The sequence below is a fragment of the Gallinula chloropus genome, assembly GCF_964237585.1.
Source record: "Gallinula chloropus genome assembly, chromosome: 3".
NCBI lineage: Eukaryota > Metazoa > Chordata > Aves > Gruiformes > Rallidae > Gallinula > Gallinula chloropus.
The window spans coordinates 67,610,625-67,636,590 of record NC_140087.1 but is presented as its reverse complement, the minus strand read 5'-3'; the positions used below and the strand labels follow the sequence as shown (position 1 = coordinate 67,636,590).

Here is a 25,966-nt window from a genome sequence, read left to right as displayed (position 1 = left end):
ATATATACTAAGCTTATAAAATAAAGTCTGCATGTAAATACAAGAGAAACATTAAGAAATCAATAGTGATCAGGACAGTGAGTTCAGTTCCTGTACAAATTTAGAAATGACTCAATAGGAGATAAATTAACATACATGGCTGTGACAATAGGAACATGAGTGTAGTCAACATGATCCATTTATTGAAAAAAAAGAGGGCAGATTGAGGATTAAGATATGAACAGGAGGTCCAGTCTTAAACGGGATGTGAAAAAGCAAACACCACACGTGGATACTGAGGCATTTTTCTCAAGTAGTCGATTCTTTGGGTGAGTTTGGAACATCAACGATTCCTGCTCTCACACTACAGAAATGGAGGTATTGACAGCCTGACCCCAGGGGCGCGGCAGGGGAGCAGCCCCGGCCTGCAGCTCGTGGGGGTAGGAGGGCTACAGCGCAGGGTGGGTGTGAGCACATGAAATACAGGGTTTAACAGCCCATTTAGCAGTAGTGAAACTTTTGGTTTTTCAACTGTGCCTGCCGCTTACACTTCATCAAGAGTCACGTGAGTAGCTAACCGTGTTGTCCCGTGTGTATTGCTTCACAGCTTTACTTCCGCAGTTACCAGCAACTCCAACCTACTCCATGTTAGAGGCAAGCCTCATAACTTCTTATCAAAGAAGATCTGTCCATCTTACCGCAAGACAAACAGTATTGCACTTCAAGGTTATATTAACTGAGTTACAGAATCTCTTTAAGGACTGAAGCATTACTTACGCACATCCATTGCGCTATGTGTCTGCTTAAAAAGATAAGCAAGAGAAATTAATTTTAAATTAATACTGCAGGGTACTGTGAAGATGACAAAGCATAGGCCCTCTGTGTACTTAGATTTCTAATGCTTAAAAGGTTCTTCCATCACGAGCTGGTTTAGCACAGCAGTCTGCAGAACCGACTGTGCCGTTTCACCGACTCAGTGGTCCAGGATCCGAAGGTTGCCAGATACAATTTTGTTCTCCAGTAGAGCTCCAGCTGGGATGTCAATTCTGTCACCATGGTTTGCAATGATGATAACTGTTCCCTGGGTTTGCAGGAGAGAAAAAGCAGCGATTAGAAACTTTCTATTACCTGTTGCCTTGGGATGAGCTGGAGTAGGGCTGGCTGGAGGACCAGGCGGGAGTCAGCTCTACCAGCCAGAATCCGGATGCACTCAGAGCTGGTGCTGCACACTTTCCTTGCCCCCACAACAAAGGCTTTAAACAAGGACTGCTGGGAATGCTGTAATGCAGATACCATCGGCTTACAAGTAGAGCTGATGCCTTTGAAGCTAGGTGCTTGCTCTAAGCACACTTCATTTGCCTCCTTGCTTTTAGATGGAAACCTGCTACCTCCACATCATGGGTATGTCACAGCTACAAGGCACAGGAGCAGCTGGGGACCCAGGCCTGCTGTGGGCAAGCAGTCTGCTCCTAGCCTAAGCCGGGGCCAGTGCAGGTTGTGCTCCATCCTGCCCTGATCTGTGTCAGCAGCTAAACTGGCCCAGGCTGTTCCAGGACCACTGGCCAGATCCTAAGGAAGAATTTGAGAAACTAATTTGCTCAGCTCCAGCATTCACTAATCAATTGAGAACTTCAACTGGTAAGAAACTGCCCCTGGCTCTAACGCCAGCTGGTGAGGTGAGGCAGTGCATGCCTCAGAGCTGAAGGACAAAGATATAACTGCTGCCTGGAAGAGTCCCAAGTCCGTGGTGGTGGTGAGATTCACAGAAACCTTGGCTCTCATCCAGCCTACAGAGAAGCTGCTGTAGCAGTAACACCTCGCACACATCATTCATAAGGGTGACTGCTCAGCCTTAGCCTCTGCACTCCTGGGCCACTTCCTTGACTACTAGGAGAACTTCCATGGACTGTGCCTAAAGGCCCTGACTTGGGTAGAATCTGTTATACAAAGGAGCAGTTACGCTTATGCAGGAGTATCCCAGTCACACACTCACCTTTAATGAGACATTCTTCCCAAATGTAACATCACCTGAAACCGTGAGATGATCCAGCTCCAGCATATCTGGAATACTTTCAAACCTCCGCAGGTAATCTTGAACCTTTTGAAGAGAGGAAAGAGTAGAGACAGTTTTAAATGCATCTGTGGATTAAGACAAGAGTAGGAGCTTCCTGAAAACTCCTTTCAGGGTTCTTTCTGGAACCTACATCTGACAAATGTAAGAGTAGCTACTTGGAAAGCAACACGGTGTTGTCATTTCTGTCAGCAGTAGTTACTGAGGAACAGGGAGGGCAGCATCCCACCGAGCCCTGGAGAGCACACACAACCCTGCCGTTTCCTCGGCTGATGGGTAATGGAGCACCCAGCAACACGTGTGCAGTGTCACACCGCTAAGGAGCTTCTGTTCTAACAGCCCAGCAGTTCTTTACAGAGGAGAGCAAAAGGGAAAGCCAGATGGGCAAAGGTACGTGAAGTAAACCTCACATTTAGCTTGTTACTGCTATGGACTGTAGCTTTACTCAGAGCAATAAAACCAACGTATAATTATAGGAGTTTACCTTTGTGAAAGAACTTCCCAGTTTGACAAGAGGCACTGTCGGGAATTCACGCTTCTCGCTCATCGTTAGAGATCCAGCGTTAAGGCTGTACAAATTAGACATCACAAGCAAGAGATCTGATGTGGTCTTAACTGGCAGAAAACGACTACGAGGTACGTTTATTCCCAGTGAGTTCTCAAAACTCTTAATAGCGGCACCAACTGCAGTCTCCAGCTGGATAACATTCAAGCCTCCATCCAGAGTCTGGAAGAGAAAACTCAGGTCAGCACAACCAGCAGGTAACAGCACTCAGAACTAGAGATGAGCCTAAGCCAGAGCTCTGTGTTTACTGACAGTCTGGCTCCGTTCTGAAGGCAGCAGTCTGTTTAGTCACCCAGAAACAAACAGTTCTTTAGAGGCCATTTCCTCTAAAGCCTTCCTAGCTGATTACCTTTGGGTTAACGATGATCTCCATGTCAATAGCGTTCTTCTCTTGCAGCCTTTTAATCGCAGACAGAGCGATCCACAAATTGTTGGTATTGAATATTTTGAATTTGGACACTGACTTGAATTCATCCACGTGTGCTTTTGGGACCTGAGCAATCTCCACCAGCCTCAGCTTGTTTTCATATTGCGTAAGCGTGCCACCCTGCAAGGGTCAAAGACGTTCTAAGTGCGATGCCAGAGAAACCCTCCCCTCCCTCCAGAGATGCACTGGTTTGTTGGTATTTAAAGCTCAACCCCAGTGAAAATATCTTGCCTGGTTCTGGCTACCAGGTTACTAATTATAGAGCATGTTTAAAGTACAGTCAGAACCCCCAAATGATCATGTTTCAGCACTCCAAGACAGTTCATTCTTCTAATGAAAGTTGTTGAGAATCTTTTGCAAGTGCTGCTGGCATCAAAAATCACCCTCAGCGGGACTTCATTAGATTACAGAGCAAAATCCAAATTAAATCTAATCTGTTTATGGCACTTCCCGGAGAAACAAACAGCACTTTGATAACCTGAACTGTACTCCTAAGGGTGCACTGCTGACCAAGCCAGAGCTTGCTTAATGCCTAACGAGTACAGAATAAAAATCACGTTTCCTCCCCATCCTCCTCTTTAAAAGGTCAGAAGCAAAGTACAGTTAGGTGACAAATCAGAGATACTTGATGTGTGCCATAAACATCTGACAGGTTGTCAAACCTGGACTTTGCGTACAAAGTCAAGCAGTTGGGGTGGGAACAGAGGGGCAGCTCAGCCAGGCTGAGTCGTGCAACGTGCACCCTGACGGCTGCATAGGCTGTTCAGGCAAGTTTATGGTCTGTAGAGATACAGCTACTGTATCCCGGCCCTCAGCGCTCTGCTTTTACCATCCCCAAACTTCTCCCCTGCGTCACAGCGTGGAGAAGGTGTTTTGATCAAGCCCAGGTCTGCCTTGTTCTGCTGTTGCCCAGAACCTAGATGCAATTTGTTCCACGAATTAGAATTTCATAAACTTGCTGATTTTGTGCATCTCAAATTAGATCACAGCTGATGTGTTAAACAGTGCCTGAAATAGCTATAAGAAGATTTAATGTATGTCTGAATTCGTGCACACCTGGCCTTCCACCAACAGGCCAGGCATTCGGACACACTCGCACAACTCTCCCCCCTTTACCTTCACATCCGCCCGGGTTTTGTTTGTGACTTCCATGACAAACTCGCAGCGCTTTCCATTGGGTGGGTTCATGAGGTGATTAAGAATGTAAAGGTCCACAGTGGCACCCAAGTTATCTATGTTGGATACAAAAATATACTCCTTCCCCTCCGCGATGAGGTTATCCAGCAGCCCGGAGTTATAGAAACTGGCGTAGATATCTCCGTGGCCCGGGGGATACCAGCACTCTGTATTCTCTCCTGAGTACGATACATCCTTGGCTATTGGCAGCAGAGTTTCCTTGTTAATTCTGGGATACCTGGGAAGACAGTGGGTTTTGTTAAGTTCTCAGGGAAGCTGGATGAGCATAAAGAAAACAGAGTAGTAAAGGTGCAACTACTTTATTCACGCATCTTCTAAAGCTCTGCTTTCTAGGCTAGTGTAAGTACTTGGCCCTGAAAGACCCATCCAAATACAGACCCATCACTGAGAAGCTGCAGAATGCAATCTCTCATTCAAGAATTTAAAGCCACAGTTCTCCCACTGTGGTGAAACACAGCTTTCTTCAGACACGCAGGTTCATAGCATGCCAAGCATGCCTCTGACATCATCAGTCACTTCAGCAGACTCAAGTTTGCTCTTGATAAGAAAGCCATGTTCTGTCTCACTCCAGAGCCCAGGGACCTTAAGGCAAATTCAGGACCCAAGGGGCAAGCATCCAGCACCCTGTTAACCACACTCTTCTCAAAACAGTCACCCCTTCACACCTCTCCCTAATTTTAATACCTCGCCTCCGACTCTGCTTTCAGTGTTTCAGAGAGGCCTAAAACAGGGACTGATAACAGGTACAGAAGATGCTACTGCTACCTCAGCACTGCAAAGTAAAAAGCCCCACACCCTCTGGGTTATGGAGAGATGGAAGCTCGTCCTTCCTTCCACCCCAAGTGGAGAAGTTTCTTTGATACCTGCTTTGATTGAAAGTGTATATCTTCACACGGCTGTGACTGTACTTCTGCAAGATCTTCTTTGTGTCGTCGTCTGTGTTGAAGGAGTTCATGAGAACAAGGGGAACATCGGTGTTGTAGGATTTGTTTAAGTGCTAAGGTGGGAACAAAGCAGTATATTATTAGTGTTCACTCTGACACGTAGGATTTTGGGAGAAAAATTATTAGATAAAACAGATTGGAAATAAATCTGTTGCCACACGCATCTCTGCCTAACAGGTAAAGTAAAACAAACTCTAGTAAGAAGTAAAGATAAGGCCCAATTATATATTTTATTTACACAGGTTTTGTTTTTAAATCCACATTGAGATTCAAAATTTGAAGAGCATGACACCACCACATTATTTTACGTTTCAGGCTATTGTTGATTGCAAAAGGCATGTTTTTCCCCAAATCACTGAAGTCTGTTGGGCAAGGTTTCAAAACCACCTCTGCACAGTAAGCACTTCTAAGCCTTTTTTGGCATGCTACAAGACGGACAACACTATTAAGAGTACATAATTAAATGTCACAATCTTAATTATCTGGGCATCTGTAAAGTGGAGCTGAAATACAAGAGCATTTCCACGTAGACAGCACAGCTCTGGAACAGGCACACCAAATTTCCTACCCTAACCACCATCTTAGTTATCTGCTGTAAGAGGAATACTCTGCATTAAAAACAGAAGCAAAATGTCCTCTTCTCAAGACCAACAGCTGTTATTTTCTTTCACTTTTCCCTCTTCAGCACAAAATGCCAGTCACCACTCCCAGCATGAGAGTTTTAATTCAACAAGGAACCCAGAGCTGCTGTGAATGGACATAAAGAGAGTTCTTACAAAGCTAAAGACTTGCACCTGGAGAGCCAGAAAGAAGCCCAGGAGTTAGCTGTGCCAGGCCAGCTCCACAGTTGGATTACTTGTGTTTCTGGACACAGCCACAACTGTCCGGGTTGGTGTGCACAGGCTGAATTACACTTGGACAGAGTTCAGTCATCGACAGCTCCGTCCCTTTTATCCACCTGTGTGCTTTCCAAAGCAATTCTCCACCACTAGCACTGTGGCCAGACCTCTTTTCCCTCTCCTTTCCCTTTTGGCAAGCCTCCACTGTAATCTCTCTTAAAGGGTCATACAGGAAAAGTTCAGCGCATCTCAATCCCCAGCACAGAAAGAAAGGGAATGTTTTATTCCAAAGTACAACTCAGACACCATGACCATGGCATATAATGCAAACAAGAACTAGATCACAACTTTCCCTTACCCCAAAAGGGCAGAATCTGAACAACTGCTTAGTGGGACTTGTCTTCAATTAAGATCAAATTAGAAAGAGAAAACTAATTAGCAAGAATTTCAGCTGCAAGTGTATTCCAAGTTAGGTCACAGTGCCTAGATCCCTTGAAGTCTCCAGAACAACTCAAAGACCATCAAAAGTTACCTCAATCTGCTGAACTGTCAGATCCAAGAAGGTGTTCTCATTCCGCACCCCGATAAGGCTTTTTGGGCCTTTACAACCCATGCTTGTGCCCAGGCCGCCATTCAGTTTCACAACCACCAGCTTATTCAAGACAGAAGCAATGTTATCAGGCAGTCCTCTGGCCTTTATCTTCTCATAGGGCTGGATCTGTTAAAAGAAAGAAAAAAAAAAAAAGAAAAGCAGCTGTCATATGTGAAAAGAAATTGCATTTGCTTTCTCCTAAAACCCTGCAAAAGTTAGAATCTGGCAACAACACCCACATTTGTTTATATGATTTGACACTAATGAACACTTGCAGAATGAGTCTATCGTAACCTGATTTGTTACAACACAAACAGCCCAATTTCCTGCTATAGCCTCTTCTCTTGAGAGGTTGTACACACTGTGTGACACCAGCCACCGTCAGCTTCATGGGACAAAACACATCTGTCTCCTCTTCCAGGTAGAGGAAACTTAGTAAAGAAGTCAGGCCAGTTACACAATCACAGAATCTCCTGAGCTGGAAGGGACCTGTAAGGATCATCAAGTCCAACTCCTGGCGCCACACAGGGCCATGCAAGTCAGGGCATGTGACCGAGTGCATCGTCCAGACGCTTCTCAAACTCAGACAAGCTCAGTGCTGTGACTGCTTCCCTGGGGAGCCTGTTCCAGTGCCCGGCCACCCTCAGTAAAGAACAACTTCCTAACATCCAACCTAAACCTCCTGTGTCACAGCTTCATGCTGTTCCCTCAGGTTCTCTCTCTGGTAACCAGAGAGGAGATTGGCACCTGCCCCTTTGCTCCCCCCGTTAAGAAGCCATAGACCATGATGAGGTCTCCACTCAGCCTCATCTTCTCCAGGGTGTACAAACCAAAGGACTTCAGCCTCTCCTCATAAGATTTCCCCTCCAGACCCTTCACCATCCTTGTTGCCCTCTTCTTACCATCCTCTTGCCTTGCAGCCAGAGAGGGGGTCTCCTTGGAAGCCACCTAACTCACTTCCCTGGTAAGATGCCCCCCTTCAGCCAGACAGTTGAAGAACACATGCCCTACATGCAGGACACAAAACTTTTCTTCCCTGAGCACCTTAAACTCACAGATTTTTATTTTTTTTTAAATACTTCGCAGTGCAGTTTGCCAGAAGCAACATTCTTGGCAAACAGTTGGTTCTTTGACTCAGTCTAAACCAATTTCCATTCCAGCTACTAGTCCAATATAATAATTCATGGCTCACAATAGCGTGCTACAAAGTAGAAGAGCTCCTAGTTCTTATCATGCTATTTCAGGATGCATTCATCTAGCTCACATTACACCTTGCAGAAAGTCTTCTACCTTGATGACAGCTACATCCCACAGGCTTAAAAACCAGAGCATGGGTCACATTTGGGGCTGGTGATGGAAAGTAAAACCAGGCTTGTAAAGACAGTGTGCCTTGCATTAGGCATTGCTTGTCTCCTAATCCAAAGCACCTAAATCAAAGAAACAAAGGTAACAATGCAATGATAAGTATCATGTCAAAACTGTTAGAGCAAAATCAATACAATTATCCTTTAGCCATGCCCTTCTAGAGGTTTTCTTTTGAAGAAAAGCTTTGATGTTTCAGTGCTGTGTGTACTGCAGTGGCAAGAAAATGATTTTAGTTCTGATAAGGGGTGTGTAAGATCCACAGCTGATCTGCAAAAACAAATACATACAGAGCAGTTTTCAGAATTGTGTTTGCTTTGGGCAAGTCAGGCCTGGGTTCCAATGGAAATTCACGCTGCACTAGAACAGGAGTCCTATTTCTTACCCCAGTGGGGGGGGCAGAGAGGAAAGTTTGCGCAACTCCAGCATTCCAGTTCGCCACAGGCAGCAGATTAGAGCAGATCCCTCACTTTAGGGAAATTCTGCCTTAGCGGGATCCAGAGAGCTTACAGTATGTATTTAAAGATAAGATCACTCCACAAGTTAAAGCATAATGATTAACTAAGCTCTCATTAATCAAACAGTGGAAGCTGGCCCAGGAGGAACATCTCAATGCAAGTGCTTAAACTCATTCTGCTTCGAAAATTTCCCAATGCGCAGGGTAACTTCACTTGAAAGCCCCACTCTCCCACGACAACACTTTTAACTAATATAAAAACTTGAAATATGAGAATAGCAGCAGATTCCTCCTGGAAACACTCTCGATGCTGAACATTGAAAAGTATCTATAGTCAATGTTGTGACAACTTTTGGCTCTGTGGGCAGTGTTACTGGGGAACAAGACAATTTAACTGTTTTGTGATATGTACCCACCAAAACAAAGATACACAACTAAAACAATGAAGCTTGACGAGTAAGCCTAGTCACTGCTTTCTTTTAATGCAACTTTTGAAGCTCCATTCTGCACAAGGGCCAGGAACTCTGCTGCACGTTTCTGGCAGGTACTGGGAATACAGGCACCCCCAGACTGTACTGCTGCTAGGAGAGAAGGTAACAGCCAGACTCAAACACAACTCTGTGCTAAGACTTCACTGCCACATTAAAGACAGAAATGTTTCTATCTGTGTGCTCATTACAAAGTTCTTGCATTCCTACCTACCCAGTAAGTTCAGACAACCCCACCTCTCCATGTTTCAAAAGCAGTGGAGGTTCCCTCTGCCAAAAGCCCCTGAGGCAGTGCATGCAGGTGAAGGGCTTTAGGAGTAATGCAGAGACTATCCAAAGTGTGAAGTTACTGTCACATTTGAGATGAAAACTGTTTAACTACCATGCCTGTGACTTAGCTGGAAAGCAGTACCTTCAATACCTACGACTTTCCTGTTTGTTCCTACTCTTACAAGCTAGATTGCACTTATTTCACTCCTTCATCACGCTGAAAGGTAAGAGTGGAGCCAGGGTTCAGGCAGCCAGCAGTAACGCAGGCACAGTCAGCTGCTAGCAGTGAATCTCTCTCACTAAGGAGAACTAACTGCAGAAACCAAGCAGGAGATACTGGCATGCTGCTCCCATTGAATCTGCAGAGAACGCCAGCCACAGAAAGAAGCAGTCCTCTTAGTCACTGACAAGCACACATACCTGTCAGGAAAGGCTGGTGGATCAATAAAGGACACAGGAGAGGAAATCTGACAGCCAAGGCTTTCACCTGAACACTACTGACCTTCGGACAACCGGACCTTTGATCCCTAGAAAGTTACCTACGTCACCACAATTTGATTCACACATCTAACTAAGAGAGATTTTTTCAAACAAGGTTTTGGGAGGTCCCAGCAGTTTGACAGAGTCTCAGTTTCCACTCTGTATCATAAGATCACAAAATAAAACACAACAGTTTGGCAGTAATGCATTACTTAGTGACCCATATAAAAATTTCAATAAATCAAAATGGATATCTGCTTCCTTGAACTGAGAATTAGAAACAGTCTCCTTCCTTGTTAGCTAGCTGGTTAAGAACAGCTCTCCAAGATCCCTTCGTTAAAAGGGCTGACAGCTTTAAATATGTGGCTTAACCTATAACTTCACAACTTGTTATGAATAATTTATGCAAATTCCTATTACAGGTCAGATGTGTTACTGAAAGGTATCTTAGTCGGACCACTTTGCTAGGGAAGCAGTATAGGTAAGCCTGCCCATTCCAGCTTCCCCATGTGAGGGTGTGACAGCATTCATTCTATGCAAAAAGGCTCTTTATCTAGCGATATCAAGAAATTAAACAACTGTTCTAATCACAAACACGTCTTCACAATTAGTCACACAGTGCCTAGAGATATCAAGATTATGCCATAATCCAAGACACATGTAACTCTGAGAAACACAGGCACAGGGTATGAAGTATTGTGACCAGAAGGAAAATATCCATCCATTTTTGCCTTGCCTTTTTCTGTCCATGGCCTCCCTCAGATCTGCTGGTTACAATCTCTGGCCAACTGCAGCCTTTTCCCACTCTTCCTTTTGTACCCCAAATCCTGGCACAGCTTCCTGCCTCCAGGTTATAAATTCTGCTCCACTGCATCATCCAAAGATGACAGAAGGTTAAAATAAGGAAGTAAAGAGACAGCTAAGGTTTGATAAGATGGAAGAAGGTAGAAGATAAGGTGACAGCTAGAAATGAAAGGAGTCTTAGGGCAGGGGGGCAGAAGACCCTACACCAGACCTGAAATAACAGGAAATAAAACACCAAACAAACTGTCAGTTTTCCAGCACAGAACTCTGCCACTGGGCTTGGGCATCAGACTTTGCAGAAGATAAGAGTGATGCCCAGTAACACAACTGTCATACCAGTACATCTTATCAAAACATTCCTCTTCACATTTTAAATTTAACAGCAGCATTTTGGAAGCATCTCCACAGCCCCGCTTCAGCAAAGGCTTAAAAGATGCATAAGCCAGGATAAGCAAAACCAGAAGCAGCCAAACATGGCTCCAGAGCAGTTGGGATGTGACTGAACCCTGGGCTAAAAGGCCCATCCTGGTGCTGCCCAAATGTCTAGCCCTCCTGGAAGGAAACAACCTGGCAGCAACTCCCAGAAAGGCTGTGGTGGGATCTGGCCCTACACCCGGTCTGCACCCTGGGGAGCAGGCACCAGCTCCTAACTATGACCTCCTCCAGCAGCATCTGCCCTTAGGCCTCTCTGAGGGTAAGACTCTTAAAAGATTATTTTATGTCTTTTTTTTTAACTTGGGTTTGTGCCTGCAGAGCTGGGAGCTCAGCATCCTAAGAGCTCTACAATTTGAGTTTGTTTGGGTGTTTAGGCAGCAATCTGTTGTTGTGCCTCTTTCTAATGCAGAAGACTCATTCACGAAGTCTGAACAACTAACAACTTTTAAAAGTTTAACCGTACTCAGACTCTCAGTAAATAAACGGCAGCATCTGCACTAACATGAAGTTATAATGTTACACAGGGACGATGGAAAGCATTTTGCTTGTTTTTTGAAGTTACACCTTCTTCATGTCAGAGATGTGGAACACAGCGGCCTTGATGCTTCCTGCTCCTTAAAGGGGTGGAGGGAGACAGAATCATGACAGTAGCGGTTACGCTATTTCTACAGAGCCTGTACTTCCCCCTCCCCACCAGAAGTGGTGGGAGATGGACAACTGGAAAAGTCAAATTCACAACAGCAGCTTAATTCAGAAGACTAACTGGAAGGTGAGAAACTGGACCTATCCACCCACGAGGTTTGCAGGAAACATTCCTCCCACTCTTCTCCATTTAGCAATAGTGGGAGCATACATTCCCTAGGCATTCCCAGATACTGTTCTTCCTCCTCTGCAAGCAGGGCTTGCTGAGCTGCGTTCACATCATCCAAAAATTACTAAGCTACTAATACTTGTCACTTGCATCTATCCTGGTTTCTAACATAGTTCTGCCACATGCATAAACAACTGTTGAAAGAATACCAGGATGAGGTTACTAAGTTGGGGCAGCCGTAGCAACCTAGATAAACATTGTGTGGAAGCCACTTCCTAAATACTCACATCTACCCATCTCAAAAAGGACCATTTCAGATTGCCCACACAAGCACTTTATGTTACAGAGGAACACTACAGCCCTTCATCAGGAAACTTATGACTGGCAATGGAGTTATTCAGCTAAATTAAGACAGAGAAAGCTTTCAAGTCTGCAGAGCCATTTTATTTATAACTTAGCTGAGAAGCTCCTTTCTTCTAGGAAGTAAGATGCAGAGAACAAGGAGACTAATATTTAGGAAAAAAGAAAAAGAAACAGAACATATACGTACAGGCTTGCCACATACGTACGTGCTGTGTAAAGACACAAGCATGCTGCTTCAGCTAGAGAAGGCTCCCTTGAAAATAGTAAGAGATGACAGTAAATAAGGACTGTAAGTCAGCTGCTTCGGGTATGAGGAAGTGGGAAAGCAGTTTATACATAAAGTACCTTTCCTTAGTTGGACAGAAAGGCCAGATTATGAAGTCTGCTCAAAGGAAGCTTGTATAGCAATCTTCACAGCAGACACAAACTTTATCACGCATGTAACTGTGCCCCAAGGGATTGCCAATCAGCTACAGCTGACCTGAAAATATCACTAAACATCGGAAGTTTATGGAGCTTGTCACCAATAAGCCCAAAGTTCCTGCATGGCATGCCCTCCATAAAACAGAAGCAACTGACCTAAGCAAAACACTGCACAAAGACAGCAGCAACAACAGCTCTAGCAATTAGTTATCAGCAAGCAGTTCTGCAACCAGAGAGAGGCACACACACTAGACCAGTCGTGCATCAGCAATGCCTTAGCATCCCCAGATGTCTGTTCATGCAACAGAGCACATCAGCATGACTGAAATAACACAAGCCAGAGCTAGGGCAGCAGTGCTGTCTGCACCTACCAGAAAGTCATCCACAAAACAGCATCCAACACACTTTCTGTGTGAAGACTTCAGCACTCCCTAACAGGACTGTATCGCAAATAAGACCATTTCATCTGTTCCCACAGACCATTGCCTCAAGAGGTCTAGAGCAGGATGGTTGCTGCACTGGCACTCACCAACTGCCACAAACATTTTCTGATGCTATTGGGAATTAAGCAGGTGCAAGTGAGAGAATCTGAAGGTCAGAGAGGTCAGTATTGCCTTCAAGCTGAGCTGTAGCAATGGGTTTGCATGTCAGATCTGGTCATCATTGCAGATCAGAGGACAGAACAAGTCAAAAGAACCTTTAACAGATCAGGACCTTTTTCATTTGAGATTTATTGCTAAGTGGAAGCTGAGGAAGGGGAGAGAAAGGACACACAGAACTGCACTATTCTGGTTCCAACTGGAAGCTGCACCATTTTCACCAGTCATGTCAAGCTCTTACAAAGACAGTTTAGACCTTAAGCACTCACTACCTTGCAACAGCTATGACTGTGCTAGAGAACAGTAAGACACACTCTATAGCTAGAGGCAAAATGATTTTCATGCAGAACTCAAAGTCCTTCGCATTTCATGCATCCCCTTCCTTTTCTTTTACCCTTCCTTTCCATTACAAAGACAACTCCATACAAGAAAATCCTTTAGCAATCTTCTAGATGCTCTGCAAGGATCTTTGATATAAGCAGGTTTGCAGAATGTTAATATGCAAAAAATCAAACAGCACTGGAGTTTTTTGATCTAGCGCAATCCCTCTCTTATTCCAAATGCATATCCGTTCAGGAATACCATCTGTTCAGAGTTAGTTTATTCTATCCACAGTTCACTTATTCTGCCGGATTTTCAAGAGGAAATGTACAGAATAAATGAGAGGGGCAGGACATGGATATGGCATTCCAGTGTTGCAGGATGTGTCTGAACAAACTAAAGAAGGTAAGAGATCCTGAAGGTTACCAGCATGGATTTGTCAGAGAGGCAGGGACAGCTGATACAGCACACAGGGTCGTGAATGTAAGAACTGACGGCAGATATCCAATTCCAAGCGTGCACTGAGAGGAATTAAACATGCACACATTGTCTCACTTCTTATCTAAAGACTGTTGCCCAAACTACTAAGCACTTTTCTTATGCTGCATCTACATCGATCCTTACCGTCCCCCTACCCACGGACCTCCTAAAGGTCAATACTGACATAAGTTACTCTAGGATCAGAGACATGCTGTCAACATGAGATTGCTCTTGGAAAAAAGCCACCACACAGTGCTGCCGTTTCACAGGGGACATACACGAGAAGCCCCTAGAACTTTTCAGGAACAGAAACGTGCAAAAAGCAGACTCTTGCTGTGTTTCATCAACATTGGAGATTGTGTTCAGGTTGGACAGATACCTTGAAAAACCACCATTCTTCTCATTAACAAAGAGATGATAAACACTGATTTTAATGTACTGAAGGTACATCAGAAAGCTTAATGAACACTTCACCACCAGCAGGATCCTCAGAGATTTACACTCACTTTATGAGAGTAATGTGACTAGATCCTTACTCCCTGCCACCACTTCCCACCTGCCCTGAGGTCAATACCACTCTGCATTAGACTGTAGATGGATCTAAAACATTTATGCTTGAGCTTCTGCTGGGGGGGATGAGAGTTGCACTGGCAACGTTCAGACGCCATCTGAACAGCCAAAAAAAAAAAAAAAAAAAAATTCAGCTTTCAAGTCTCACTACGTTCTTCCTGCATCACTCACAACACAGCTCTCCAAAAAGAAGAAAGTCTGCAACTCAGCTCAGGGCCAGACTGCCTCAAAATCTTCTGTTTTTGCTGAAGTGCCAACTACCCCAAGCCTTCACCATCATGCCTGAAACTAGCTTATGTAGAACCTTCAGAGCAAAATACTGATGAAATTAACTGTTCCATCATTCCATCAAGAACTTAGTTCATTGGATGCTGCATCAGCTACAATGCAAAATTTGTAACTCAGCCTCGCTAAACATTTCAGCTTCTTTTGACATAGACATTGGAAATGACAACTTGGCAATGAAGCCTTGGGTCTTTAATTCAGAGAACAACAAACATCAAGAATTCAGATTCAAGCAGGATCCTTGCAGCATCGAGACTGCCAGATGCCAGTGCCATCACCTAGCAGTTCAGTCATGTGTAGGCACTAACACAGAGAACTACCTCATCACTTATGAGCGTATACACGTGCAAGAGAAATACTCCACAGTAATAAAAATCAATTCTTGTTGTAAGAGTTTGGAACAGTGGACTTGACAAGTAAGTGCTGATGGGGAAATATTTCAGGAACAAAAAATGGGCAGGAATGACATGGCTTACAGATACATGACTGGAGTGTTACTCATTTGAGACGTCTCAAAACTGTGGTTTGGGATTTTTCTAAGATGATGTATCTTGCTTCTTTTGGTTTTCCAGACAATGTCACAAGTGATTTTCAGAACAGTTACATGAGGCAGTGTCGGGAGTTTGACTAACAGATTTCAGAAGCATACTCCTACTCCAAGAAGGTTTGGAAGAGTTTGTCAGAGACAGATAAAATGAGTATCAGGGCTGTCATCACAGTCGGACAGGAAAGGAATACACCCATATTAGTCAATATGTACTTGCAGAACAAGGAAAAGGGACAGTTTCAGAAACAGCACCAAGTGAACCCTTAAAACATGTCTCCAGAGTCAAATATTAGGAAGACATTTTGCTTTTCAGTAAGAGCATGACATCCATTCTTTTCCTTCATGGTATAGCTCACTTAGATGACAACTTGAGCTGCAGATAAGAATCCCAGCACCGGGGAAATAAACCCTCTAATTGCCATGCTCCTTTCACACTCATGTCTTTGAATGCTCTCTCTACAACCTAGCTGAGGTTTTGCATTGCTGTTCTGAGGTTAACGTGATCACTGCAGTTTCCTTGGAGGCCCCCAATCAGGACTTTGCTATTGCTTCCAACTCAAACAAACAGATCACTGCAATCTACATCAACAGGATTAAATTACACTTGCCATGTCCACATTCTTTACCTCGTCTCCTTGTGAACCAGCACTCTAAATATATTGTTAGAGTCTTCAGAGAAGGAAGTAATGGGTCCTAACTATGCCAACTACCATTGTAAGACTTTGGACACATAGAAGCAAAGCATCTGTAAGGAAAAAAACAAGTCAGAAATTTACCAATACAGCGTGAAATGGGTTCAATCTTCTGTTATCATGGTCCAGAGCTTACAGTTTGCTTGCCTATCAGTATTAGTTGTTACACTGAAAACACGAAGGTCAGAGATGAAATCTCCCGTTGCAGAGAAAAATGGAGGAATACTACAAGATAATCATTTCTGTTTCTCTTTACTGATGACAGGAGCTTTTACTTGCCAGTAAATGCTTCAGGAAAGAACAGAAAACTACATTCAAAGAACAAGTACAAGGGGATAACACAGAGGACACATGGAAGTCTGATCAGAAAGTCTGCCCCTCCATAGTGCAGTCCCATGGCATTGGGCAAAAGCCTGAAAGACCTTTCCCACCTAACCTCAAAATCAGAAGTACCTCATGTAAAACTGAAAATTAAAAGACAAAGCCTATAAATGCAATAAACTATGAACTTTTGGCTGTGGGTTTTTTTTCCTCTTAGCAGCTAAAAACTCCATCTCATTTTCATCTGCTTTTACTTTTTTAAGTATGTACACACACATGTATATGTCTGCCTGTATATACACACAGATACACACATGCACAAGAAGATACTCCAAGCTCTACTAGGTATCAGCTGAAGATTACACTTGACAGAATTCCCAGTGGTTTGGACTGAACAAGCAGCCAACCAGTTCTGTACAGCAACTGCAGACAGTCACACTGGGGAGAGTAGGTCATTGCTTTCTGGGCTGTGACTCTTGCAGAGCAAGGTTCTCAAAAGCAGCAGAGCACCCCTACCACCTCTTAAAACAGAGGTGTCTGATCAGGCAGCTATGCAAGATTACCAAGTTTCCAAACAAGCCTTGTGTGCATCATCCTCTGTACTGTTCTAACAAGACCAGGAAGAGAGCACAGTAGTTGAGCTGTTTCTTCTCCTAGCTATATAAACTCAGAGTCAAACAAAAGCACTCAAGAGGAAGTCTGCATGTATTTACAGATGGACACCTGTCCTGAAGAATTCTTTAGTCTAAGGCCCTTCTAATATCATCACTCTACTGCTTCTAAAAGCTCCTACTGTTCTTACCTATACTAGCTACACTGGTAATTCTGAAATTCTGATCCTGCATAAATCCATCTTTATCTAATAATTCCCCAACTCACACCCCCCCCCCTCCGCCAGCAATGAATAATTTGGGAAAAATGACACTACAGGTCATCAGAAAAACATTTCATGTAAGACACCTTTCCCTTTCCGTGGTAGGTGCACTACATGGCCAACTTAAACAGGTGATGGAGGCAGGATTAATACAGGCAGGGTTTGAGGCAGATAGGAAAACAGAACTTACAGTCAGGGGAAAAAAAATATGAAATGAAGAAAATACTCAAAAATTTGAAGTTTGCTCTCAGTTTTTAAGAGCCCTCAACCCCTCCTGTCAGACCAGGAAGTCTGTAATTATGAACTTCTCCAAGGAATCTTAAAACAAGATTCTTACTATGAAGTGAAAAAGGAGGTTGGTTTGTGGGTGTTTTTCTCTAGCTTTCTTCTGTGATGTTTATTAAGTATAATTATTTGGAGTTTGTGATAGGCAGCAAAATTTTCTCCAAGATGCATGCATCTCACATAAGGTGAAGTGATGTAGTTTTTCAGGAGTCCTAATAGTTTGAGTTTGATTTTTTTTTCCTTTTTGGTCAAAAGTTGCTATATATCTGAAGGAACTGAGAGTGTGCCAGTGCAGACCATAAGGAAGGAGATATCCTTTCTAATCTTGCTCTCCTTCCAGACCTCCATGACCTTAAGTTAGACCTCTAACTTTTTTTAAACAGCTTGCCTTGTCTGGGAGCCTCCCAACAGCCTATTGCAGCGTCTTATTATGATCCTGTTTGCAACGTGGTCCCAGTGTCCTACCAGGTAATTTTCAGTCCTTTGCAGAACTTGAAAGAAGGTGTGTAAAACTTTGAACGTAGACAATAGGTTGGTCTCTCTCCACAAAGCAGCCCATTCAGTCTCATCAAATTGCTGTCATTTAATCCCAGGATTTACCTTGACACAGAAAGCAGTTTATTCCTTTCCTTGTTGCAACTAGCTTTTTACATATTTAAAAGACTTAGTGCTCCCCAGAGTCTCACCCCCTCTAGACTAAAAGCAGCCCCCTCTTCTTCATCCTTCCTTCTAAGTCACGTTATCTAGAACTCCAATTCCTCACCTTGGCCCCTTTTACTGAAGGTAGGCTTTTATTTCTCCCCAAAGCAACACTTCATTCAGTGTTCCAGTACAGAAGAGAAACACATCACATGTTTTTGAAGTTGAAAGAAAACACCCAACCTTGGAAAAACCCTAGACTTGCTCTAAAACAGCATAATTCTTCAACACTTTAAAGAGCAGCACCGCATCTCTTCTGGAAGTAACCGGACAGCCTGCCTTTCAGTTGCAAACAGAGCCTCATTGAATCACCACAGAGAGGCTAAGAGAAACCACACATGCATGAGGATACAGAAGTCCCGCAATATGCCAAGATCACTGCACTGGGAAAAGCAAGAATGCATAGCACAGCTACACTGTTAGAGTCAGAAGGCAGCCTAGGGCCACAGATGAGTCAATAAAACGAGGTTAGGTTTAACTGGAAGTGTTTATTTCAGTACTAAACAGTGCTGAAGAAAAATATTTAGTGCTTTTTCAGCAGCAGCTCAGTGGCAGGTTATAAGTTGTAACAACATAGCTGACATTAGAAAATTACTCTCAAAAACCCCCACAGTTGACTACTTGTTTCAGATTCCTTGCTTTTACTGAGCTGCTGGAGATTACAGAAGTTGCTAGATGAGATATATAACCCAGCCCACTTGCCATATGTCCCTTGCAAATTATTTAGCAGAATGGATTGCTGGAAATGGTCTCATCAGAGATGCACAACCTTCTTTCTCAGGCAAGAGAGAAAGGGGAAACAACAAGGGGCCTACCTGCTTCCCCTCTAGCACAAGACACTTTACTCCAGAGAAGGTGCCAAATGGTAAGATGGCATCTGTTCCACTTTGTTCCCCTCTCAAAGAACAGCTAACAAAATAACACTGAAGAACAACTTGACACATCTCTTAAGTAGGACCTGCTGTTCAGGAACACATACAACATATGTCAATAAATAATTATTTTCCAGACAGAACCCAAAGCGTTGCCCTGTGTGATTTTACAGAACCACGGCTGTTGTATCCATTCTGTGAGTGACTGCATCAATTGCTACAAGTAGCAATCATCAGTTTTATGTTCCCTATAGACTGCCACTTCATCACAACTTACAGAATCTTCTGGAGGTCTCTGAATCTTCCCCCAGTCCACAGACGGCCCCTTTTCTTGCAGGAATCTATGAAAGAGCTTCTTAAATCCTTCCAGGTCCTTTTTAGTGTGCTACAAAGAGAAATGCATTAGTTAATGCTGGTATTCAATGCATACCTATTCAACCACAGAAACATTTCTACAAACACGATGTACAACCTATTCACACGAGTAATTTTATCAGCACTGAAGTAGAGACATGCTAAATTTTAAGTACAATTCTAGAAGGTACCAAAGCTCATTTCCACTAAAACTCAAGGTACAAACGCAATTTGGATACCTAAAAGACAAGTCTTTAGTCAAAGCAATAACCATTACAATTTGGCCCTATCCTTAGGGCACCAATTTAACCCTCCCTTTGTATATAAATATATATATAATCCATTAAAGATTACATGGAACCTTTAATAACTAAAGATGATTAAACACTTAACAACTCTGTCACCTGATTTATATGGAACTTAAAGTCTCATGCTGGTAATTGTATCTAGGCTACTCTTCCACACATCCTAAAAATAAGAATCGCTGTATTTTGTAATTTTTCTCCCTCTATAATATTTCTCTCAATCTCCTACACCTAATTTATCATGCTCTGGCTGGCATCCACATCATGGTCCTTACCTCTAGCTCATTTGAAGGTGCAGTCGCAAGTATCTTATCAAGTTCTACTTTCATTGAATACTCCAGCTCTTGTCGAATGACTTCCTGAAACTGTGAACTGCCAGCTTGAGACATTGCTTTGCTTAAATCTGGAATAAAAGTAAAAACAAAAACACAGGTTAATGGAAAAAGAAGAAAACTATCTCAAATAGACTAAAAATAGCCTTGAATTTTCTTTTAAAAACTAATGAACTCACATAATCTAGTCTCATGTTATTACTGTGCTAGCACTCCAGGAATCCAGCATTTTTGTTCCTACTGACTTGGAGAACAGACATTAAATTGGGGACACAGAGAACCACCTTTTGCTCAAAACTCAAAAAAGTCCCAAAAGGCCAATGATCCATCTCAAGATGTGTCCACAAATCCACAGCAGTACGCTTTTCTTGCCAGACAGCCAAAGAATCCCTCTGCGTCAACATACTTTAACAAGTAAAAGCATGAAAAAGCTTTTCACTAAAAAAAAATTCATTTATGTAGAACACTGTGACCAAAGGTACCCTTTCTGTTCACAGAAGAAAATAAAAACATATGTTTTAATTATTTATACAGTGCACTTTCACACGATCTTCAGTTTGTTCCAGTGAATATTCCCTTACTTTCTCTTACGAGTATTTTCACACTACAGCACGCATTTCAGTTACTAAGCAACCTAGAAAATTAGTCTGTCTATCACTTCAGCATTTGTTTTGCTTTTGAAAGCGATAAGCTCCATAAATGTGAAAAAGAGTAAATACACAAACGGTCTATATAGTGAAGTCCGTATCACAGAATGAAATGGGAGATAACGTGACTATTTTCCAACAGAAAGCATTTGAAGCAAATGCATTCTCAAAAGACATTCTGAGTATGTTCTCTAAAGACCTCAGTTAATTTAATTTCTGCCAAATCCCTTGAGTAATCACTTCTCTGTGTCACGGAGAGGGATGTATTGCCAAATATAGCCGGATTTTAGAAACACCCTGAATACTAGTGCAAAAAGGGACAGGAGGAAACTTTGCAAGTGAACAGAGTGATACTGCCAGAATACACTGTAGGAAGATGGACCTGTGTTTAAAGTTTACTTCTTTAGAATATGCATTAAAAGGCCATACTATTGATAGCATCTAAGCAAGCCAAAGTCAGCTCATTTTAATACAATTTTGATTTTATTTTTTTAAGCAAAGTATTCCACAGCCTCAGTGACAGTGTCTAATCCTTGCTTTGAAGCCCACAGAAGCCATTTTCCTGACTGTACTGTTTTGCAGGTAGGGGAGGAAAAAGACAGACAAGTGCTGCAGTGCACATACTGTGTGTGGTGCGACACAGGGGACACGCCAGCTCAAGATGAGAAGTACAGTGCACGATAGGTTCTTTTTTCTACTCCTATTTTTTTTTAACCAAATGCTTCATTTAGTAGTAAAAGCAGGTAATAGCTGAAAGCCTGTTAGGCATATCTTTCCAGGCCGAATATGTAAAAACGCAGACAGCTCTTGATTAGGAAGCACCTCCTCCTCCAGAGGAACGAGGAAGTCAGTACCAGGTTAATACTTCATACCAAGCTCTCTGCAAGTACCACCTTCACACATTTTGGGCTGCTGCATACTGAAACACTGTTTAAACTTCTAGAGGAACAACTGCTAGAAGGTACTTTCACATGTTTGTAATCCTCCCTGCAACATGTTGTAAAACAGCAACAGCAGCAGCCATTTCTCACAGTTCATCAGCCTGTAAAACATGTGAAACCGCCATTATGATGCAACGCATCTGGGAAGAAAACTCTGCAAATGTCAAGTATTGAGACTGTCCTTTGTGCTGTTAAACACACCGAGGCTAAGTGAGGCTGAGCCAGCAACAGCAGCTATCCCAGGCTGCTGCAGAGGCAGGACAACCTCCACTCATAGTAGCCAAGAGACTTGTACGTATCTACCAGATTAACACGACAAACAAATCAAAAGAAAAAGGCATCATAAAAGCAAACGCACAATAACATCCAAGCTGCCTTTTTTTTTTTTTTATAATACTATAAATTCTTCACAACTTTACAAGCAAATGCCAAACGTGTTTGATCACCAATGGAAGGAAAGCCAACCTGTTGCCTCTGCCAAACGCCAAGCATGCAGAGCTACCAGCTAGATGGGGCATTTCCCACTGACACTGGGCTGCCAAAGCTGCCAGCGCTGGCGGCTGTACCCTCCACTGGAGACAGCGAATACTGAGGCTTTACGCTGACCATTTCACTGTTACTGCAACCCTTCAGTCCCACCCAGATTCAACATGCCTGGGCACAGCTGCTTGGAGAGGGAATTATTAGTGTTGTTATTATTATTCTAATAACAACAAGTGGTACATTTTGGGGCAAGGACGTGGCTAGAGTCTATAAGAACATGCATATGCCTGCATATTCTGCACACAAGAGAATTTGAGTATTGCCACTAAGCAGCCAAGAGAAACAGCAACTCAAAGCCTTTCTGCTCTTAATGTGCCATTGCAAGGCAGAGGCTTTTAACCATTTATCTTAAGAGATGCCCATCAGGATTTGGGCTGGACAGGGATCTACAACACTCTAAAGGCTCTCCAAAGCAAGACCACAAGCACAGCACTGGCACATCTGCTTCAAACGAATGAATTCAGCACGAGCTGCTCCCGTCTCAGTTTTTGAGAAGAAGCTGGAGTTTATGCACCTCAACCTACTGCCGGCAGAAAGACAACTGTAGTCCTTTAGCATGAGCCACTGTTAAATCTAACAGCCTGGGTGAAGGTTTATTTCCCTTTTCACCCAAGCAGCAATGAGGAAACAGAAAGGCCAGTGCAACTGCGTATTTGAAAGCAGTTATTTCCTGCAGGCAAGTAAAATTTCCTAAGGCTGTAATGAAAAGTAGTTATTGTACCTCTAAAAACCAGATGGGAGGCAGAGGTGCTGGATAATCTAGGAAGACATTTCCAAGGGTTCGTGCAGCCATAAACTCCCAAATGATTTTTAAAGAGAAATGCTTCTTCCAAACTATTTTGCCACCAACACCTCAGATTTCAGCCTAAGCCCACTTTTATGGGATCAATATTCTTGAACACTCGTCTGCATGAAGAGAAGGGTAGGATAAGGTAGTGGAAGACTCTTTAGGGATCGGCCCACGCAGGAAATTAGGAACAGAAGAGCATGACTAAATCGTTGAGGCTTCAGAAAACACTGGGCTTTGCAAAATGACCACCCAGGATATCTTACTTTAATGGCTTCAGCAGAAAGCGCTCCCTCAAATAGTAGAGAAAGGACAGCTCTTTAATCAAGCTCACAGTGGTGCCTGGCGGGTGGAGAGTTTCACTCAAACCCTCCTGCCCCCACTGTTATTTCTAGCACGCTTTTGTGCTCTGCTCTCACTGCTATCCTGCCCCCCACCTTCGCAGCACAAACTACTGTATGAGACTGAGTATTTGAGGGTTTATCATATATAACTTTATAACTGATATATGAAAAAACAGATCAGGCTAGTAACAAAGGAGGTCTTCTTACACCACCAGAAACAAAATAACGGGCACACATCCTTAGGAAAACTGTGCAAGGACTAAACAGCAGTGAACCCTTGCTTAAGGATCTTCACACATTTCCTTTCTGCCATCCCTCCTCTTATTCTAAAATAAAGCACAGAACCTGTTAGGATTGATCAGTTTTGTTCATCAATGTGCCCAGACACGAACTTCACTGCCTTAGTACTCGGTATACAAGGACCCAGCACAGGAGTGAGCTGTGGGACAAGTCAGGCAAGAAGTTCCCCCTCTCGTGAAAAAACTGGGAATCTTTTGGTCCGTTATGAATTGCAATTACTTTTGCCATCCAAGGAAATATACGGAAAGCTCTACAGCAGAAAACTATTTAGGTCTCCTTGGAGCCTGACTGCATAAAAATCAAGGGTGGCCAGTAAGTTAAAACACGCAGCTGAACTTTAAGTGCTCTATCCTTGAACTCTGTGCCGAGGGTACAGACTGAATGCCTTAAGTTCCACCAACTCCACTGAAAGTTCAAAGCAATTTTTATCCCTGGTGAGTATAAAAATCTCTTTAAACACTCACACCGTAATGCATGATGTTAATAAATATTACTTCTTTTCATTTTTAGAACTGAGCATACCCACTCAGCTTTTACAAACATTTTTCTTTTCCTACTACTAGCAGCAAAAATTCATCAACATATGTCGGGCTGAAGCACATGTGAAATGAAACCTAAACGCGCTCTCTCTCTCTTTAATGGATGAGCACATTAACCTGAGCTAACTTACAAGTTTGCAACCTAGGAAGCCATTCTTGCCAGCTGCACCCACCAAGAGCTTAGGTGTTATTGTCGCACACAGCTGGATTTCTAAGTCTAGCAGCTGACACTCAGGCTAAAAATATCAGTTGACACTGGCAACATGTTTTAGTACTACTGGCCTGATAAAAGAGCACATTAATGGCAGTTACATTTTATAAAAGCTTTTAGGATTCTCAAATCACTGGCCATATTTTAAAAACTGGTTATGATCCTTACATAGGTTTCTCCAGCTTCCAATTTCATAAATAATATCCCTTGCCTGCAAGATGGCTACCTTCAGCAGTTGGCTGAGATAAGCCAATTAATTCCACTTAAAAAGAACAATTCAGAACGTATTTTCGTAATGTAATCACAACGTATTTCACAGCAAGACAGAGCTTATCTTGATAACTTTCCGAGGGCTGGTTAAGCAACGTGGCTGCAACACTTCCGAACCCCCTTCAGCTCTCTACACTTTATGCGGGTGCCACAGGACATTCGCAGACAGTTGATGCATTTACACAGCAAGTGTTGCACAGTCCTAGGCACCCATTGGATGATCAGCAACCTCCCAAAGCCCGTGAAGACCCTCGAGTTCCTGCAACATACAAGTTTGCTCAGCAAAACGACCTACTCTTTCCACAGGCAGTGCTACATGTGCCAATAGGCCTTCATGGATTTACGTTAAGGAAACCTACAGGCATGGACGTCATTACAAAAAGCATACATGCACCATTAGTAGAGAAAACTGCCACAGCAATGCACCAGTCTTTTTTTCTTCCCGAAATGACCTCTTGTGGGCCAGTTCCCTGTTTTGCAATAAAGGAATCCGAGACTCGGACCATGTACGCTCACGCATGTGGAGAGTAAAGGAGTGAGTGCCAGAGTCTATGGGGATCAGAAAACACCAACGTAAACTCAAGCCTCCGATAAAAAAAGTGAAGACGTTCGACCTCAGCACTCTTTCTCCCCCAACTTTAACAGACCTCTTAGCGGAGGGGGAAGATCTGCACTTGTGAGATCCCCCCGTATACTCCAGATCCCGCCAGTGCATCCGTCGCGGCCAGGAGCCCTCCTGCTGCCGCAACCACCCGGTTTCACCGTGCGCTTCTACCGCACGGCAGAGCCACGCACCCGCCGAGGTAAGCGAAGCGAGCGGAGCAGAGCCGGGGGGAGGCCCCGCTCCCAAATAACGAGGAGCACTCTGAGGAAGCCCTCGCACATGACAATTCCGTCGCCGATGGGACTGACTACTGCACCTACTGCTGCTTGCGCTGGACCGGGCTGCTGGAAAGGAGAGAACGGGGTGTGGGGGGGGGGGGAGGAAGGGGAAGGAAAACCCCCCAAAAAGCAGAATCTATGCATGCCCAGCTGAATAGCCAAAAAAAATTACAAAGCACGCCAGCTTACCTTTCATAAAGGACGACATTTTCGCGCTTTAATAAAATTAGCACTTTGCTCTTACAAATACAGGGGTCTCGGGGTTTGTTTTTTTTTTAACCCCGGGGCCGGTGAGGGAGAGGCCGGGAGGGCAGGCTGCCTCCCGCGCCCCCGCTGAGGTTGGCCGCCGGGCAGCTGCGCGGCAACGGAGCAGGGAGACGGGAGAGACGGCGGCCCCGCTGGGAGCAGCCCGCCCGCCGCGCTGGCCCCTCAGCCGAGCAGTCCCCTCCCGGGCCGGCG

General features: G+C 43.7%; 1 protein-coding gene across 1 annotated transcript; it reads right to left on the bottom strand.

Moving 5' to 3' along the window:
* Positions 1-156: 156 nt before the first annotated feature.
* On the bottom strand, positions 157-25,966 carry UGP2 (UDP-glucose pyrophosphorylase 2). The gene is made up of 10 exons (XM_084261765.1): positions 25,697-25,966; positions 19,987-20,114; positions 19,330-19,437; positions 6,555-6,740; positions 5,103-5,236; positions 4,159-4,456; positions 2,965-3,162; positions 2,535-2,777; positions 1,973-2,077; positions 157-1,060 (listed from the first exon to the last, which is right to left on the bottom strand). Exons 1-10 carry the CDS (start codon positions 25,713-25,715, stop codon positions 953-955), a joined length of 1,527 nt encoding a protein of 508 aa, XP_084117891.1. The 5' UTR covers positions 25,716-25,966; the 3' UTR covers positions 157-952.

Excerpts from the sequence above, each read along its gene's own strand:
- UGP2 (XM_084261765.1), bottom strand. Across the intron at positions 4,457-5,102 it reads TACACTTTCAATCAAAGCAG|GTATCCCAGAATTAACAAGG; the intron begins GTATCAAAGAAA and ends CTGTCTTCCCAG. Across the intron at positions 2,778-2,964 it reads AGATCATCGTTAACCCAAAG|ACTCTGGATGGAGGCTTGAA; the intron begins GTAATCAGCTAG and ends TTTCTCTTCCAG.